Here is a 20,651-nt window from a genome sequence, read left to right on the forward strand (position 1 = left end):
AGCAACTACTATATATGGAAGGCCCTTTGTGGCCAGGAATAGTGTATTCTGTAGAAACTTTTCTTCATGACTGGATTGAGAAATAGAGTCAAGCACCCTTATATGACTGTGTCAGGCTATGATGCAGAAGATTGCACCATTAAATCATTTCTTCTCGAAATATGTGATTGAATAGGTTATAAATCAAACAATTAAATAACGACCCTAGAGTTAGACAGCCATGGTGTTGGGACCCAGCCATAGATACCAAGGAAGGAGCTGGAATCAGCCAACACATCCTTCTCAACTCACTGGAAATTTGTTTTCATATCACCAATGCAGTGCCTTGCCTGGAGTAGGCACCAAGCACCAAAAATACCAAATGTGAACAGCTGTCACAGATCTATTCTGTTGCATTTTTGGGAAAGACTAGTGTCATGCTTCAGGTAGGAGTTGGACTAGATGACCACCCCAGATCTCTTCCCAACTCTAAGATTCTGTGACCTTGTTTTGGAAAGAGTGGAAGGAATGCAAGTATTGGCATGTGTGTGGTAGCAGGGAGGGAGTGTGTTGGAATGATTCAAGCCAAATTAGGATTCAAGCCAAAATAGGATTTCAAGGCAGCTGTATTTTTTAGCAATTTTGCATTTCTCACAATATTAACTTGAAAATCCTTACATCTGGTGTTGCTATTATTGATGCACACACAGGTATTTTTGCGAAGTCTATGAGCTAGGATGGTAACCAGCTTCCTTCCTTCATGAGCAAATTCCTTGGCCAAAGAGAAGATTTCATTAAAATAACCAAGAATAGTGGTGCAATAGTCTCAACTCATAGCCAGTCAAGGAATAGAAAATGTTGGAGCTTCATTGATTATACAGCATTGATAGGCCTCCAAAGGTGTCAAATAGAGGTTTTCTGTACCAGTGACTCATGTATGTCTGGTTTGCTTCTCTATGATTAATAAAATCAAGCTAAATAATTTAAGCTTACTAATTTTCCCAGTAAAAAACCCAGTATTTGATGTTCTACGTTCAGATTCTTTCCATATATTGTATGTCAAAGACAAAGTATTTTTTCCAAAAGTTTTATGTTTGAAAGTGTGCTTTTTACAAAAGGCTGTAATCAAGGTATTTGGGGGGTGGGGAGAGAAAAGGAAAACATGGATTTTTAACTTTCTGATATTCTTGACTTCTGTATTTTATGATCAGTTGCCCCATCCTTACATTGAGATCTTAACTTTAAGCAATGGAAGAAGTTTTGCCCCACAAACAGAATGGTAATATTTGTACAGTGGAGACAACAGGTAGAGGGAGAATTGTTGCTGGGTGGTTTTATAAAGTTTTAGATGATTTGGTGGAACAGATCCACATATACACTGCCTACAAGTCACTCATTACCAGGAGCACTTCTGTAATTCAATCGCAACACTCTCCCATTCACTGGAAAACTCCTTACCCACATCCCAAAGGTATGTTCTCAAGATCCAAGAATTTCTAGATACTTGTAAATAAATGTATATAGGCTATACTTTGGAACTTGGGGATCTTATTATAATGTGCTTCCTGCCCAAAACAAGAACGTGAGGTTTGCTCCCTGAGAACTTGCATTCATTTCAATTCCATGTGTATTTATTCATTTTTTTATCACCACCTCCTACAGTCATCCCTTCCTTCTTTCAGCCCCCCTCCCTTTTATTGCCTTTTAAATGTGTATTTATTCATAAGAATCAGTCACATTTCTATGGTGACTTGCTATTTACAAAGCACCTTCCTCACAACATAGCTAGGAAGTAACTAGAGCAAGAATTATCCATATTTGACAGAGAAAACTGGAGGTGAATTACTGATCAAGTCACATGGGTGACTAGTCTATCAGTGGTAAAGTGAGAATTCAAACCAGGGTCTGCAGACTGCAATTGTAATGCTCTTTCTGCTACATTGTGTTTCATCTAGCCTGTTTTACTTTTTAAACGAAAGGATTTGGGGATGGGCATTGTGAAAGGTCAAAAGAACACACAATACTGAATAATGTGTAAGTTTTATCTTAATGAGATTAATCCTTTCACAAGAGATTCTGTCAAACTCTGCTAGACCCCATCAGAACTCAGTACTGTCCCTCCCTCATTCATTACCTAAAGTGAGTGGTGTTTCCTCCAGGGTATAGTTGATAGGGTGATTCGGGGTAAGGGATATGAATTAAAGCAGTATTTGAATGCCCTCTGGGAAAAGGCTGGTATTTCAAAGAATAAAAGATCTCTCTATGTCTTAGATTAAAATGGTGAAATATGAGGGGGGAAAAGAATTCTCAAATGTTTCAGAAAACTTTTTATTTGTAATTTCTCATTAGTAAAATAATATTATATCACAATTGAGTGAAATGAGGAGATTGTGAAGACTTTTCATAATAAAAAAAATATGGGGAATATTGTATTTTCTAAATAAAATCTCTTTTCCATAAAGCCTCCCTCCCTGGATACCTGAGTTTTAGATATCCAAGGCCTGTGGACAGTCAGTTGACCCCACACACACACTTCTTTTTTTGTGATAGTGCTATGAACTGAAACTGGGAAGTTACTCAAATCTCCCCTTCGTTTGTTATACTGTTGCCACATCAACATTACCAGCTCCACCTTTTCCTCCTCCCCTCCTTATAGAAAAGCCACATCAACAGTTAAATTAGGTAATAGAGGAGGAAGCGTGCTGGATAGGTGACTATTTCCCGGGGTTTGTCTAGTTTTTCATGCTTAGATTGTAAGCCCACCTCCCAACCAATGGAGAGGTGAGATAGTGGGGAGATGGGATTCTCTGCGTTAGGTTATGTAATGGTGTTCTTATCCTCTGTAAGTTGCCTCCTTCCATCAGATTAGCCCCATCCTCATGGAGGGGTGCCCCTTTCTCGTGAGAATTGCAATAAATCATTTTTTGTTCTTATCGAGAAGCCTCTTCCTTTATTTAAAATTTTGAGTAAGGGTCTTTTATCCCATACAAATCATACACCACAACTTATTTCAGTGATTCCTAAACTGGTGAACATCCTTCAATTTCTATTTCTTTGCCAATCCAAAGTGAGCTGCCATATGTTTCTTTTATTTTTTCGTTTTGTTTTTTTCTTTTTTTCTTTTTGTTTGTTTTTACAGATAGGTGCTTCTTTGCCGTCCTCTCATCTCTTTGGGTTACATACCTACTGGTGCTAATACTATAGTCTACAGCCCTTTGGGTCAGGTTTCTAATTATTCTCCAGAATGGCTGGACCATTTTACAACTGCCCCAAGTATACTTGTTTTTCTTCAGTCATTTCAGTCATGTCCTACTCTTTGTAATCCCAGTTGGGGTTTTCTTGGCAAAGATACTGGAGTGTTTTGACATTTCCTTTTTGACTTATTTTACAGATGAGGAAACTAAGCAAAATTAAGTGACTTGTCCAGGATCACACAACTAGTAAATATCTGAGGCTGGACTTGGACCCACAAAGATGAGTTTTCCTGACTCCAGACCCAACATTCTATCCACTGTGTTAACTAGCAGCTCAAATAACAGTGTGTTACTTCCCAATTTCGCCATGTCTATCATGTATTTGTCATTTCCCTTCTCATCTTAGTCAATCTGATAGATATGAGGTAGTGTCTCAGAATTCTTTTAATATACATTTCTCTAATTGATAGTGATTTGGAGTATTTTTCATGTGACTATTGATAGCTTTAATTTCTTCTCCTGAAACTTGCCTTGCTTTTGACAATTTCTCAATTGAGGGATGTCTTGTATTTTTTTCTCTAAATTAGGCTCAGTTGCCTATATATTTTTGAAATGAGATGTCTATCAAACACATTTAATTTAAAAATAATTTACCTTCCTGCTTTCCCTCCAATTTTGAATACAATAGTTTTGTTTGTGTAAAACATTTTTAATTTCATGCAGGCAGTTAGTCATTTTACATCCTCTGATCCTTTCTGTCTCTTCTTTAGTCATAAACTCTTCTCTTATTCATAGGTTTGAAAGCTCCATTTTTCCATACTCTTCTAATTTATGTATGATATTACCTTTTATGTGTAAATCATTTATACTATTTGACCTTATCTTAGTATTCAGTATATGATGTTAATCTATATCTAGTTTCTGCCACACTACTTGACAGTTTTACCAACAATTTTTCTCAAATGATGAATTTTTACTCTAAAAATGTATCATTGGTTGGATAATTAATTTTATCAAAAACTGGATTGCTAGTCATATATCCCTGTGTATTGTGTAATTAATCCATTTTACTTATCCATTATTATACTTCTTATCAAGAACCAGATGGTTTTGAAAATTATCACTCTGTAACATAGTTCATCATCTACTGTTGTAAGGCTACTTAATTTTGCATTTTTTCATTGATTGCATGATATTCTTGACCTTTGTTTTTCAAGATGAATTCTATATTTTTTTTAACTCTATAAAATGGTACTTTGTAATTTCATTGGTATGACACTAAGTAAACTAGCATAGGTATGATTGACTTTTTTGGGGGAAAAAAATTCTCAAATCTCCCACCCCTTATTGCTATTCTTCAAACTTCACAGATGATCTAGGATATTTCAAGATTCTCTTTTTATGAACAATTCAGATCATTATATAAATTAGAAGAAAATAATTATAAGGAAAGACTATAAAAAGGAAATCTGAGCTCTATATTACTCACACCAAAAAATAAGTGTAAGGAGATTCTAGAACCCTGACAATAGTTTCCAGCAACTGTGGAGAACATCCTGGGGCCAGTGAGCAAACAAAAGTGGCCAGAACTATAAATAGGCAAAGTCATAAAGGTTCTATTACTCAGGGGTCACTTACTTGAGAAAAATCTTCTGGCCAATCTATGTCCTTTTCATTAATGCTGAATCACTGACCATGAAGGGTCCCTTCCCCCACTAACACCAGAGTCACCCTCTGTTCAGGAAAGGATTTCAAATTCAGGATGTCATATGTCTCAGGAGCCATGCTGGCTCCATCTCTACATGATCCATCACTGTCACTACTGACAGGACTGGCACATTTCAGGAAGTTGTGGAGCTGAAGGCAAAGATAACAATTTATTAATCTTTGGAGAAAGAAGGATTCATCCTTATGTCACAGGTTGACTATCAACACCAAATACTCTCTGAATCTGGAGCTTCCAAAAGGTGTCATTCTCTTGTCTTCAAATTCTTCTTTTGGAGTTCCTCTTTTTCTTCTATTCCATAGAAAACATTGTGCTATACAAGAATAAAGCCAGTGACCAATTATGTGTCATCGACATAGACTGTAACTGAAACCATTTCATCTTCCTTTCACCAAATCAGGAATTACTTCCAAATGTCTTTGATATCTTGCATTCTATTTCTTTTCTAAAGCCTGTCATCACAGAGGACTCAGAACCTTCTACAAGCAGAGCCTTACTATTCCTTTCCTATTAGCTTGTAAGAGCCTCAAAAATTGAAACTTTCTTTGCCTTTCTTTACATTCACACAACTTTACACATTTCCTAACACAGACTTGTTTCTTAAGAAATGTGCACTGCTGGATTTTTTTATAAGGGAAGTCTTACTCCTTATACAAAAGTCTCTTTAATAAAATAAAAAATCTCCAATGTAAATCTTTGACATGGTTAACAAGTTGAACTTAAGAACAAAGGACAATTTGATATTCAAAGTGATGCAATACAAGGTAAAGAAAGAAAAGCAAATATAAATGATTAAGAGTCTAAACAATTTGGAAAATTCAATCATGCCAAACAAATAGGAAAAGATTATTTCAGTGGAAGAAATTATAAAAGAAATTACATGATAAACTGCAAGGAAATGAAATATTAATGCAATCTGAGGAAGATTTGAGAAGCAGAGGTTCCAATAAAAGCTAGGGAATTGTTTTGCACACACTGGATCTACATGTCATCCTCAATAAATCAAGAAAATTGCATAGAGAAATTGAAAATTTAGAACAAGAAGAATGAAAACTAAAATGAAGTCTACATTCTTCTTGCTGAGAAATTTTGGGGTAAGATTTCATTATTTCAGGAGAAAAGTATAGAATCTAACAGCTAAGAAATAATTATATATATTTGGCCTTCAGTCATTGAGATCTGTATGACACTTCATGGACCATGAAGTGGGGGGGGCACAGGTTGAATTGAATATGAGTGGATGATATGTAAAAATAAAATTAAGGGGTGAGAAAGTAATATTTTGGGACAAGGAGAAAAGGAGAAATAAAATGGGATAAATTATCTCACATAAAAGAGGCAGAAAAAACTTTTACAATGGAGGGGAAGATGAAAGAGATGAGAGGGAATGAGTGAATCTTACTCTTATTGGATTTGGCTTAAGAAGGGAATAACATACATATTCAATTGGGTAAGAAAATCTAATTTACCCTACAGGAAAGTAGGGGAAAAGGGGTAAGAGGGGAGGGGGACAGTAGAAGGCATGACAAATGACAACAAGGCATAATTAGAAGTAAACAATTTTGTTGAGGGACAGGGTTAAAAGAGATAATAGAATGAAGGGGGAAGGTTAGGATAGAAAGAAATATAGTTAGTCTTTTACAACATAACTCTTATGGAAGTGTTTTGCATGATTATACATGTATATTGAATTGCTTGCCTTCTCAATGGAGGTGGGTGGAGAAAGAAGAAGGGAGCAAATTTGGAGCTCAAAGTTTTTAAAACAAATATTAAAAATTGTTTTTTCATGCACTGGGAAATAAGATATACAGGCAATGAGGGATAGACATCAATATTGCCATACAAGAAAATGGAGAGGAAGAGGATAAGAGAAGGGGTGGGGGTGTAATCAAAGTGAAGGCAGATTGGGGGAAGGAGTAATCAGAATGCATACTGGTTTAGGGTGGGGGAGGGGAGGGGTGGGGAGAAAATTTGGAACTCAAAATCTTGTGGAAGTGAATGTCAAAAACTAAAAATAAATTAATTTTTAAAAACTTGAAAATTCCAGAAACTCTAGAAAATGGAGCCAAGTTTCCAAAACCTTGGCCATCACTGAGACAAAACATTCTTAGTAAATTCCCAAAATGTGGACAATCAAAAAATTAGGGAGTCATTTTTGGCTGGGGGTTTATTATGTTCCCTTTAAGATACCAGAGAAATAAGAAGGACAACAACAAAGAACTGATGAGTACATCTGACAGGAAGGCACCAAAAGGGGAAGAAACGAATCTTTGAAGGGAAAAAAAGAAAAGAAAAAAGAAAGTTTGTCCTATAAATGAATTGCATAGCATATAAAGTCCAAACAAATGAAGAAAGTGGGGAAAGGGATAGAGTAGAGAACCCTAAAGTGTTCTGGCTAAATAAAAGAAAGTCAGTGAAATTACATACTTAAAAATTATGTATCAGGCAGAGCCAGGATGGCAGAGACAGCAACCGAGCCGAATTCTCTCAACGTTCTCTTTCAAACATGCATCTAATTAAATTCTGAAACAGCATAGCCAATAAAATTTCATGATGAATTATTATTTTTGCCCAAAACAACTTACAAGTTTGGAAGGACAGGTTTGTGATACCTGGTTGGGGCCTAAACCAGAGGAGAAATTGAAAAACTAAAAACAGTGAGCCTTAAAGACAGCTGCAATAGCAGCTGCAGCAGCTTCAGGAACTCAGCCCAAAGACTTTCCAGGGCAGAGAAACCCACTAGCCCTTGAGTTTCTAGAGGAGCAGGAGACCTGCTCACAATTCAAAGGCAGAAGACAGTGTTTTTGCTTGCAATTATAGAAGAAAAGAGTTGCTTTCTGGGTAAAGACCAGACAAAGTGAGCAGTCACTACACTTCTCCCTGGAAAACAACACTTTGGAAGCAACAATATGTAGACTCCCAGAATTGACACTTGAAAGAGTTGGATGAAAGCCTGAGAGAGTGCCCTCCCTCATACACATCCCAAGGGCACAGCTCAATTTTAAGGTAACATTCAAAATTGGTAAGTAGTCTGGAAAAATGAGGAAACAACCAAAAGAATCAAGCCAAGAAAAGCTCCAATGGTGAAAAAAACATCAAGACACAAACTCCAAAAAAACAACAATGTCTACACAGTGATAAGTAAAGTCTCAAATGAAAATTCAAATTAGACACAACCATAACAAGAATTCTTAAAAATAAAAGCTAAAGAATGAAATAAGAGTGTCAGAGGAAAATTTGCAAAAAACAAATGAGTGTCATTCAAGAAAAAAATAAACAGCTTGATAAAAGAGGCTTAAAAATTAATAATGGAAATACCACCTTGAAAAACAGAATTAGGAACAGAGCCAAAATGACAGTCAAGGCATCAGATTGTCTGACCTATCCTGAATTCTCCTCAAATCAATATGAAAATAATGCCTTAAACCAAATTCTGGATTGGCAGAACCAACAAAAGGAGAGAGTGAAAGAATTTCCTAGGCCAAGATAACTTAGAAAATCAGCAAGAAAGGTCTATCTCAATGGAGATAGGAGTGAAGTCCAGAAAAGAGCATGCTTTCACCAACCAGGAGCTCTCCCCAAAATGTTATTACCTATGACACACTCCAAAGTTTAATCTACAATATTAACACTTTTTTTAAACATCATTTTTTATGGATAATTTTTTCCCCTTTTCAACAATCAAACAAAACAATAAAGCAAGCATTGATTTCTAACCAAATAAAATCCATTCTAGAAGTGTGCAAGGATTAAAAAAGAAGTGTGCTGTCCTACTGTTAATATTAGTAGTTGCTGTTGTAGTGGTACTTGTAGTAGTTGTCTTTCTGCAGTAGTACTTAGAAATGGTAGAAGAAGAATGAAGAGAAGTAGTAGAAATAATGGTATTTGTCTTATTATTATAAAACTGTACTTTTTCATGTATTTTATGTTCTTATAAAATTACATGATATACAAAACATTTTATAGATCATAACTATGATAAGATTAACTTTTTAGTAATAAGCATTTATATAGTTCTTACTATGTTTCAGAGTCTGTGCTAGGTCATTTACAAATGTAATTTTTTTTTATCTTCATGAGAACCCTCAGAGGTAGATACAGTTATTGTGACCACATTTTACCCGAGGAAACAGACAAATAGAGGATAAGTGACTTGCCCGAGATCTGTGTCTGTCTATATGTGTCTGTGACTAGATTTAAATTGAGGTCTTTCTGGCATTAAACACAGCGGTAGGCCAGCTATCAGAGTTTTCTGGTTGTTCAAAGAGAAAAAAAAATTAAAACAGTAAAAGAGACAGTTCACAAAAGGCAGGAGTTTCTCCCTCTGATTTATAAACACAAGACCTCAAATGTCCTCAGAAAGTAAATTCAGTTGAACTAATTCTTGATCCTTAGGCTACATTAATCTTTGGCCTGCTCTGACAATCTTCTAACAGTTCATTTGCTAAGCTCATTTTGCTAACTGAAAGATTGGTTACAGGGATCTCATTATCTGATTCATAACCAGATCAAACAATTTCTTAACTAGTGTATTATACTTCTGTATTATGAGGGGAAGATAAAACAAGGAAATGATAATTGAGCAGACATTTTTCTATTGTCAATTATTATTTTTCCATCCACTGAGAGCTTCTCCTTCAATCATCTGCTTTCAAACAATCTAAATCTGCAAAAATGAAAAATAATCACTTTTTCTATTAAACTCATTTCCTCACCAGAGTCAGATAATTCTGATTTTTTGGTTCTCTTGGAACTATCCATGCAGGCCTATTTCATTTTTTGTCTTGGTAACCTGCTACATTCCCATTTTTCTTTCTCCTCTACTCGTGATATGTACATCTCAGTTGATTGAGTTTTTGCTGTCTTATCATTGGCCTATGAAAATCAAGTCCAATTTTACTTTCTCCATAGTATCATTGACTACTGAACTTCTATCTTGGAACTTCCTATCTATCCTGGGATGACTGATCCCATAAAACTACAGACCACAGAAATGTTCTAATTGAGATGTTTGAAATGTATTCTCTTCAAATCTAGACTGCTGATCATTCTGTAACCAGAGGTCCTCATTTGTATTATAAACTCTGCTAGACTATGATCACTCCTTGTGTTCCCAGTTTCCCAACATTTCTACCACAACCAGCAGTTCTTTCAAGCACTAAGAATCTTATATAAGATACAACTTCTGTCAATAGGCCCCCGTGTATTTTTAAAAATGAATGCATCATTGAAACAAAGGTACCCATGTACAAATATCAACTCTGCTGCTTAAGGTATAGATATTGATAGAAGTTAAAATAAAATCCATGAAGCTGAAATCCCAAAAAATACTTCACTTGCAATATCATGACCCAATAAATGCCCTAAATTGCAACAGATTTAATGACCCGTTCCTGCACATAGACTCATACACTCTTGTGTAAAATAAAGAATACCAACAAATTCACCGTGATACCTATATCAGAATTGAAATAGATGCCTATTATCTGAAACAATTTTATTGTTTTCACATAAAATTAAATGTAATCATAAATTAAAAATGGGGATAATTTTAGGGGAAAAGGGGGTAATATTGAAGTCACAGATCATTGCTGCATTATCTATAGAAGAGATAGCTAAAAACTGAATGTTGTAAGCCCAAGAATGGAAGAGAAATGTTACCTTCCAAGACAGAGCTGGGTTTCGTGCAAGTTCTGATGTCTCTTTTGCCTCAGACTGGAGCATTTTATGGAGAGCATGGGCCACTAAATATACTGCATGGTAAACATTATAAGTGAGTTCCATTATCATGTCAAAATTTATAGTGGATAAATTTGACAAGGATGCAGCTTCAGAGCACAAAGAATGCAACATTTCTACATGATTTTCTGCTGAAAATCTACAGCTAAAGATTAACTCCCAGACAGTCTTTAAGAAAATGTCCTCAGGGTTCACACTGGGTTTCAAGCTTTTTACAAAATCTTTCAAACCAGGAATCTCCTTCTTGGTATGAGAAAATACTATTGTACCATGGAAATGGCTAAATATTTCAAAATTAGAATCATCAGAAAAATCCCAAGAGGAGGTGGTGACCAACATTTTCCCAAAAAGTACAAAATCAATCAATATAACTGAAAGTTCCTGAAGGGAGTCTGTGTCTCCGTAGATGAAGATTACGTTTGATGATGATGCAATGATCCTAGACAAGAGTTCCAAATCTTCACTTCTAAAGTTTAGGGGCACTCTTTCCTTAAAAGCCACACACAAATCATTCGTGACCATCTCCTCTTTCAGATTACTGAAGAAATTTTCCCCTTTAATGTTATCTGAAAGAACCAATCCCACCCAATCCCATCCAAAATGGAGCATCAATTGGATGAATGCGTGATGAAGACTGGATTCCCTGCTGCCCATCTGATAGACGTATGGATACTGGATCCTATCAGTCAGAAGAAGATCAAATGAGCCATAGCTGATCTAAATGAAAAATAAAGAAGACTGGAATGGTCATTTAATTTCCTTCAGAGTCGGAACTGGATCTGTTTACATTTGGATGTCAAGCAACTATTGGTGGCTTACAAAAAGCAAGCAATAGATAAATGATTGTTAATTTTACTTTATAGTTTCAGGTCAGGAAATCACACTCTTTAGGGTGTATAACTATTTGGAGGAAATTCTGAAACTGTACCTGAGCAAGAATCCCTTCGCCGGTGTCTCCATCAAGCAATTACTAAGTCTCTACTTGAAACTTTTCAATGAGTGGAAATTCAGTGCCTTGCAAAAAGACTATTCCTCTTTAAGACAACTAACAATTAAAACCTTATTTCTTTACTTTGTAACTAAATCAATATTTTTGGAACCTTAACTCATTTGTTCTGTTTCTTTCATGTTGATTCAAGGAGAACATTCCTATTGTCTCTTGCATGACATTGTTATTTAAAAGTTTGAGCATATCTCATTACCTCTTGTCCCTTCTTCAATTCAAACACCAACAATTCCTTTACTCTGTATCCTGATGCTAAGAATTGTGCCCCAAAGCTTGTTCAAAGAGAAAAAGTTCTCTAGCCAAAATCCAACCAGAGATGGGAGATGGAGACCTACTGAAACTGAAGTCTACTGCCAAGGTTGGCATTACACATTACCCCTACCATGTTAGTAAGGATTCTAGGAGATAAGCAACGATTCATTTTTCCATATCCATGGAGCATCCAAATGACTGATCTCTAACCAAGAAGTCCACAGTATCAGACTTTCAGTCAACCGATTTCTCCTGGAGGTAAGAGAAATTTTCATATTCAGAGTGTCTTCCCTGTCTCCTTCATTTCCAATGCTCTAAGAAAGAAATAAAGTAACTTGTGCTGAACTTTCATTTTGATCAGCTCCCCAGTAACCCCACCATCAAGGATATCCTAATCTAGATTCACAAAGTGATCTGCTTGTGGCCAAAGGTTAGAAAAAATATAGCATCATTCTAACATTTTTCATCATATTAAGTGTCAGTCAAGGTAAGAACCTAAGACAATGGTACTTCCCCAACACATGACACATAATAACATCAGGTTAGTCTTAGCCTTTAATCTATGGTAAAAAAAAAAAATAGAATATGAATAACAATCATGGTAATTTTTCCCTCAGAAGAATAATTATGAAATAGTTTTTTCTTATACCCCTACTAAGAAATCAAATCGATGAATTGGGGGCTATTCTACCATTTGCTAAGAAAAAAGTATCATCTCTCTTATTCATTAAAGAAATGAAAATTAAAACAACTATGAGACACTTTCCCAAACCTACCAAATTGCCTAAAATGAGAGAAAGGAGAAAGATAAATGCAGGAGGGAATGGGTTTTTTTTATTTTTTATTTTATTTTTTTAAAATGTTTATTTATTTTTAGATTTCAACATTCATTTCCACAAAATTTTGAGATCCAATTTTTCTCCCTTCTCTTCCCTCCCCCACCCCAAAACATCTTGCATTCTGATTACCCCTTCCCTCAATGTGCCCTCAGTTCTATTACATCTCACCCTTCCCTTATTCTCATCTTCTCTCTTTTCTTGTAGGGCAAGATAGATTTCTATACCACATTGCCTGTATTTCTTATTTCCCAGTTATATGCAATAACAGTTCTCCATATTTGTTTCTAATTCTTTGAATTACAACTTCTCCCCCTTCTTCCCTCCCCACCTATCCCCACTGAGAAGGCAAGTAATTCAATACAGGGTACATATGTGTCATTTTGAAAATGACTTCCATAATAGTCATATTGTGTAAGACTAACTATGTTTCTCTCCATCCTACCCTGTCCCCTATTTATTCTATTCTCTCATTTGACCTTGTCCCTTTCTAAAAGTGTTTACTTCTAATTACTCCCTTCTCTCATTTGCCCTCCCTTTTATCATCACCCTCACCCCACATGGCCCCTTCTCCCCTACTTTCCTGTGGTTTAAGATTGATTTTCATACCAAATTGAGTGAGCATGTTATTCCTTCCTTAAGCCATATATGAAGAGAGTAAACTTCAATTTTTCCCTCTCACCTCCTCTCTTTTCTCTTGTCTTTTATGACTGATAATTTCCCCCATTCTATTTCTCCCTTTCTCCTCCTAGTGTATTCCACTCTCATCCCTTAATTTCATTTTTTATAGATATCATCCCTTCTGATTCAACTCAACCCATGCTGTCTATGTGTGTGTATGTGTGTATGTGTGTGTGTGTGAATGTGTGTATAATCCTCCCACCTACCCAAATACTGAGAAAAGTCTAAAGAGTTACAAATATCATCTTTCCATGTAGGAATGCAAATAGTTCAACTTTAGAAAGTCCTTTATGATTTATCTTTCCTGTTTATCTTTTCATGTTTCTCTTGATTCTTGTGTTTGAAAGTCAAATTTTCTCTTCAGTTCTGGTCTTTGCATAAAGAATGCTTGAAAGCATTCAATTTCATTGAATGACCATTTTTTTTCCCCTGAAGTATTATATTCAGTTATGCTGAGTAGGTGATTGCTGGTTTTAATCCTAGTTCCTTTGACTTTTGGAATATCCTATTCCAAGCCCTTTGATCCCTTAATATAGAAACTGCCAGATCCTCTGTTACCCTGATTGTATTTCCACAATACTTGAATTGTTTCTTTCTAGCTGCTAGCAATATTTTCTCCTTCACCTGGGAACTCTGAAATTTGGCTACAATATTCCTAGAAGTTTCTCTTTTTGGGTCTCTTTCAGGAGGCGATCAGTGGATTCTTTCAATATTTATTTTGTCCTCTGTTTCTAGAATATCAGGGCAGTTTTCCTTGATAATTTCATGAAAAATGATGTCTAGGCTCTTTTTTTTACCATGACTTTCTTGTAGTCTCATAATTTTTAAATTATCTCTCCTGGATCTATTTTCCAGGTTGCATTTGAACAACATAGCCATCCCATTAGGAGTTGCCCTGTCTGAAGCAGAGCTTGACTGCTTGGCAGTATACTTCAAAAAAGTACCTCAGTTTCTGATATCTCATCCTGCCAAGTGATCTTCAGAATCTGTCCAATTCAAATGGAAGTGATTCCGTTTCCTGGCATGGGGCTGGTATACTGTCTAGGTTTCACAAGTATATAACAAGGAGGTCAATACAACTGCTCTGTAGGTCTTCAGTTTGGCAGCAAGTCTGATGCTTCTTCTCTCTCATACTTTCTTTTTCTTTGGAGCCTCCCAAACACTGAACTATCTCTGGCAAGGTATGTATCAACCTCATTATCACTGAGTACATCCCTGGAAAGTACACTACCAAGGTAAGTGAACTTATCCACAGCATTCAAAACTTCTTCATTTGCTGTAACTGATGGTTCCACAAGTAGATGGTGTGGTGGTAGCTGATGGAGCACTTGTGTTTTCTTGAAGTTAGTTTTTAGGCCAAAATTAGTATAAGCAGGAGAGAATTCATTCAATCATCATTGCATTTCAGTTTCAGAGGCTTCACTGAGTGCCCAGCCATCTGCAAAGAGAAAATCCTGCACTGACAGTCCCTCCGCTTTGGTCTTGCCTTGTAACCTTTAAAATTTGAAGAATTTGCCATCCGTGCGATAGCTGACTTTCTTACTGTGTTTATTTTCATTGAAAGCATTTGACCACATGGCTGAAAACATCATGCTAAAACCATGAGAGCAAGCACACAGCCCTGTTTCACTCCATTGGAGACTGGGAAAGCATAAGAGCATTGTCTTTTATCCAGATCCCTGGCAAACATGCTATCATGTAATTGATCTACAATGCTGAAGAACTCCTCCAAGCACTCAAATTTTGACATAATTTTCCATAAGTCCTCATGACTCACAATACTAAAGACCTTGGCCAAGATGGTGCACTAGAAAGACACACTCACGCAGGGTCCTCCCCACAGCCCATAAAATACCTGTAGAGAGGGACTTTCAACAAATAGAAGTGGAGAACAACAGAGTGGAGGAGATTTCCAGCACACAGTGACCTGAAAGGCCCATGGAAACATCAGTTGCACCAAAACAGAGCCCAGCCCAGCCTTGGACACTTAGTGTGGTGCTACAAGACTCTGGGAGGAGGACAGTTCACGGGCAGAATCTCCAGTCTCAGTAGCAGGTCCTCAGATCCCTTGGCCCACAGGCGCCAAAGGTCAGTGATGGGGTTTTATTAGCTAGCCAGGAAGGGAGAAGGGCCTTCCCATAGCTCCGGCAGCAGGCAGCAGCCACAGAGCCTGCACAGCAGCCCCTATGGAAGCTCCGTTGTTGGAGCGTAAAAATCCCTGGGGGCATTGAAGAGCTGAGTCTTACCTTAGCCCTGGGTGGAGGCTCTGGTGGAGCTGCTCTTTGTCTCAGATGGAATGGTCGCCCTGCCCATCCAGCTTATCTGAAAATCAGCCCCTAGTGCTGACTTGGGAACTGGAGGCCAGGTGGCTGTGGAGAGGTAACTGCTAAAATTCTGGGCATAAAAATCCCTCTCTGCATCCAGACCAGTACATGCTTGATTGTGCCACCTTGGAGGAACTGAGATCTCACAGATTCCCAGAGTATACCCTATTCTTGGCAAAGGACCCAAAAGTCAAGTAACTGGTTGGGAAAATGCCCGAAAAAGGGAAAAAAAATAAGACCATAGAAGGTTACTTTCTTGGTGAACAGATATCTCCTCCCAGCCTTTGGGATGAGGAAGAACAATGCTTACCATCAGGGAAAGACATAAAAGTCAAGACTTCTGTATCCCAAACATCCAAAATAAATATTCAATGGGCTCAGGCCATGGAAGAGCTCAAAAAGGATTTTGAAAATCAAGTTAGAGAGGTGGAGGAAAAACTGGGAAGAGAAATGAGAGAGATGAAAGAAAAGCATGAAAAGCAGGTCAACACCTTGCTAAAGGAGACCCAAAAAATGCTGAAGAAAATAATTTCTGGGCCCTTTCTGAAGCTGCACTGGCTCTCAGGTAGATTACCATTTTACAAGTGAGGGATTGGACTATTAAAGAAGACTCTGGCAAGAATTTTGCCAGAAATGAATAAGAGAGAATCATCCATGTGATTGCTACAGGACAATCTATTTCCTTTAGCCTTATGGATATGGACAGTGGAGGCCACTTGAACTCCTGGGGGATAATCTCTCTTGCCATACAATCTGGAAAATTTCAGTCAGCTTTCAGAGAAGCAAGAGACCCCCTATCTTGTAAAGCTCAGCAGGAATAGAATCAGGACTAAGTGCTTTGCCACATGAGAGGAGCATTCAAAACCTCTTTTTCATTTGGAACTTCAGTTAGGGAGTGATTGAGTTCCACCTGAAGTAAACATTTAATGACTTCAGCATTGATTGATGGTGGCCTGTTGAGAACACTAGGGGAGTGTTCAGTTCATCTTTCAAGAATGATATCTTTATCCCTAATCAATGTGGCTCCATTAGTACTTTGTAGTTGAGATGCACCATAGATCTTTGACCCATAAATAGCCTTCCAGGCATCATAAAAACTCTTTGGATTGTTACTCTCAGTGTAATGCTAAATTTTATCTGCCTTCTTACTGAGTCAAGAATTCTGCATCTCTCCAAGCTTTGCTTGTACTTTATTTTTTGATGGAATTAACAGCTGCTTTCTTTTTCCCCCAAATTTATTAATTTATTTGTTTTCAGTTTTCAACATTCACTCCCATAAGTCTTAAATTTTCTCTTCCTCCCTTCTCTCTCCCTTCCCAAGGTGGCATGCAATCTTATATGGGCTCTGCACATACATTCCTATTAAAGATATTTTGACATTAGTCATGCTTCAAAGAAGAGTTATAATGAATGGGAGAAACAATGAGAAAAACAAAAGAAAACTTAAAAGAGAAAATTGTCTGCTTCATTCAGTCTTCTGACTTTATAGCTCTTTCTCAGGATGTGGATATCATTTTGCATCATGAGTTCTTTGGAAATGTTTTGGATCCTTTCATTGCTGAAAATGGCTAGGACTATCAAAATAAGTCCTCATTCACTGTGGCTGTTACTGTGTATAATGTTGTCCTGGTTATGCTTATTTCACTCAACATCAGTTCTTATAAGCCTTTCCAGGTTTTTCTGAAGTCTGCCTGTTTATCATTTATTACAGCACAATAGTATTCCATTACATTCATATACCAAAATTTGCTTACCATTGCTGAATGGATGAGCAATCCCTTAATTTCCAGTTCTTGGCCACCACAAAAAGAGCTGCAACAAATATTTTTGTACATTTGGGACTTTTTCCCATTTTATGATCTCTTTGAGATAGAGCTCTAAAAGCAGCATTGCTGGGTCATGATGACCTCTAGCTCTTATTTTGTTATAAATCCCTCCATTCACCATAAATCTGACAGACAAACTGTTACTTGCTCTCCTAAATTGTTTTAAGTATGAACCTTGATAACTAATTTGTGTACCCATTTGAAATTTAATTTTCTATATAATATCAGACATTGTTCTATGTCCAGTTTCCACCATACTATTTTTTAGTTTCCCAGCAGTATTTGTCAAATAGTGAGTTCTCATCCAAGAAGCTGGGGACTTTGGATTTATCAGACAGTAGATTGCTATAATCATTGACTACTGTGTCTTGTGTACCTAACATTTTCCACTGATCTACCCCTCTGTTTCTTAGACAGTATTAAGTAGTTTTTATTTTTACTGCTTTATAATAGAATTTAAGAATTGGTAAGGTTAGACCACCTTCCCTAACATTTCTTTTCATTAATTACCTTGATATTCTGCATCTTTTGTTCTTCCAGATGAATTTTGATATAATTTTTTCTAGTTCTATAAATACTTTTTGGTAGTTTGGTATGGCACTCAATAAGTAAATTAATTAATCTCTCATATGGTGTTTAATTGGATATTTTAAAAACTTCTTCTCTTTCTAGTTTTTTTTTCTGTGCCCACTTCCTTGATTTCCTCTTTTTGTATTTTGCTGATGCAAGAGTTACAGATATATTTTTCCACTTAAGTACTGCATTGGCTGTGCCTCCTAAATTTTGATATGCTGTCTTATTTATTGTTTCTATGATTTGTTCTTTGCCACCCCCAATGCATTAGCATCAAATTATGTAGTTTCTAAATTAATTTTAATCCATTTTCCCACAAACCTTTAGTGAATATAAGTCTATTCCATTATTATAGGAAAATGATGCATTAATACTTTTTTCTGCATTTGCATATGCAGTTTTTATGCCTAAACATAGTAGTTTTTTAATAGTGTCACATACATATGAAAAGAAGTAAACCCCTCTATTCCCACTGGACTCTCCCCAAATGTCTATTATATTTAACTTTTCTAAAATTCTATTCATCTCCTTAACTCCTTTTTTATTTATTGTATGACTAGATTTATCTACTTCTGAGAACGGAAGATTGTTTTTCATGTTTCCCTTCCACCACTCCTTCTGGTCTTGGGACTGTAAACTGGTTCCTGGTTTCCTGTAGATATAATTGCTATTATACAGTGATCCTCTCTTTGTTGATATTGACACCAGGGACCATACTACAATATGAGTGACCACAAGTACTCCTCCCCATGCTGGAATTGTGACCAGGACCTCTTCTACCCTAAGATAGCAACTCTTTTCTCCTTTTGGCCCTGGAACTAAGACTGCGAACTGTTAAGGGTCAATGAAAAAAGAAAAATGGCCTAAACCCAGTACTAGTAAAGGGTGCCCCATAATCTTCTTCCAATCAATTGACCAATTATGGTCCCCCAGTGGTCATGTGGAATGTAGGTCTGTGAACAATAATACTGAATGAAATAGTCTTCACCTACATGGAACATGAACTTTTTTTTCCTTAGTGCGTATTGAAATTAGTGTCTTCTACTCTCAATCTTCTCATTTAGGAACGAAAGTAAATGACCAATTCAGAAGTTGTATTTACTAGACTTCTTTCAATCTCAACATCTTTTATGTAAACAGACAAGTTGCCATGCCTTTCACATCTAGGTGCAGAGTAGTTTCTCATTAGTCTCCTAACTTCCCTGTTCCATAACCACCAAGATTTCTTACTATGACTTTGTCACCATGTGAAATGTCTTGGAAGGAAACATGGAGTAAGCATCATTAATTTATTTTCATATTTTTTCTCATATGATAATGGAGTCATATACTAAGATTATTTCTCCCTCAGTGGAGCAACATGTTGACCATGATTCAATAAGTTGATTTTTGTGGGCAGTTCCTTGAACATATCCCATGTAATCATCATGCTGTAAGAACTTATCTATCTCCTTGTTGAATTCTAGTCCAACTTCTCTTCCTCATCATCTAGCCTGGTAGAAATCGGAAAGCAAAATATCTCTATGGCCTACAATAACATTCTCCACTTAAATCTGTCCTGCTATAATTCTCTTCCCAAACAGCAGAAAGTAATAAAATATGCAGATATTGAATTCCATACTACTGAAGAGAGTGATAGTATAAACAGATTAGTGGAGCAAGGAATAGTGTACTTATCAGATCTATGGAGAAGGGAAGAATTTTTTAATAAAAAAGAGATAGAAAGAATTATGAAGGGCAAAATGGATAATTTTGACTACATTAAACTGAAAAGTTTTTGCACAACCAAACCCAATGCAACCAAGATTAGGGGGGAAGTAGAAAACTGGGACAGGATTTTTGCATCTAGTGTCTGTGATAAAGACTTCATTTCTAAAATATATAGAGAACCAAGTCATATGTACAAGAATACAAATCATTCCACAATTGATATATGATCAAAGGATATGAACAGGCAGCTTTCAGAGGAAGAAATTAGAGATAGCTATAGCCATATAAAAAAATACTCTAAATTACTATTGATTAGAGAGATGCAAATCAAAACAACTCTGGGGTACCACATCACACCTATCAGATTGGCAAACATGACACAGCAGGAAGATGATAAATGCTGGAGAAGATGTGGGAGAGTTCCAACCACTCTTGAGAGAACTTTTTAACTATGCTCAAAGAGCTAAAAAACTATGCATACCCTTTGACCCAGCAATACTGCTTCTAGATATGATCCCCAAGAGATCATAAAAATGGGAAAGGGTCCCACATGTACAAAAATATTGATAACAGCACTCTTTGCAGTGGCCAAAAACTGGAAATCAAGGGGATGCCATCAATTGTGGAAGGGCTGAATAAATTATAGTATGTGTGTTCATCCTTCATTGCCAAAGAAGTCCATGCCATCAGAGAAATAATGAGATGACTTTCACTTTACTTTGTTTTGAGAGAGGGAGGGCTGTGCAGGGCACCAGCCTCACTTCTCCTCCAGAGCCATCTAAACCAGTGACAAGATATTCATCAG

The 20,651-nt window shown here is 36.6% G+C and overlaps 1 protein-coding gene across 1 annotated transcript in view; it reads right to left on the bottom strand.

Annotated features, from left to right (window-relative positions):
- Positions 1-20,651, bottom strand: part of LOC140522509 (vomeronasal type-2 receptor 26-like) — a 132,028-nt gene that overhangs the window by 61,276 nt on the left and 50,101 nt on the right. Inside the window, 2 exon segments of the mRNA XM_072637928.1 lie at positions 4,812-5,030; positions 10,561-11,355. Of these exon segments, the coding sequence (XP_072494029.1) occupies positions 4,812-5,030; positions 10,561-11,355 (1,014 nt within the window).

Source organism: Notamacropus eugenii, chromosome 2 (assembly GCF_028372415.1).
Source record: "Notamacropus eugenii isolate mMacEug1 chromosome 2, mMacEug1.pri_v2, whole genome shotgun sequence".
Classification (NCBI taxonomy): Eukaryota; Metazoa; Chordata; class Mammalia; order Diprotodontia; family Macropodidae; genus Notamacropus; species Notamacropus eugenii.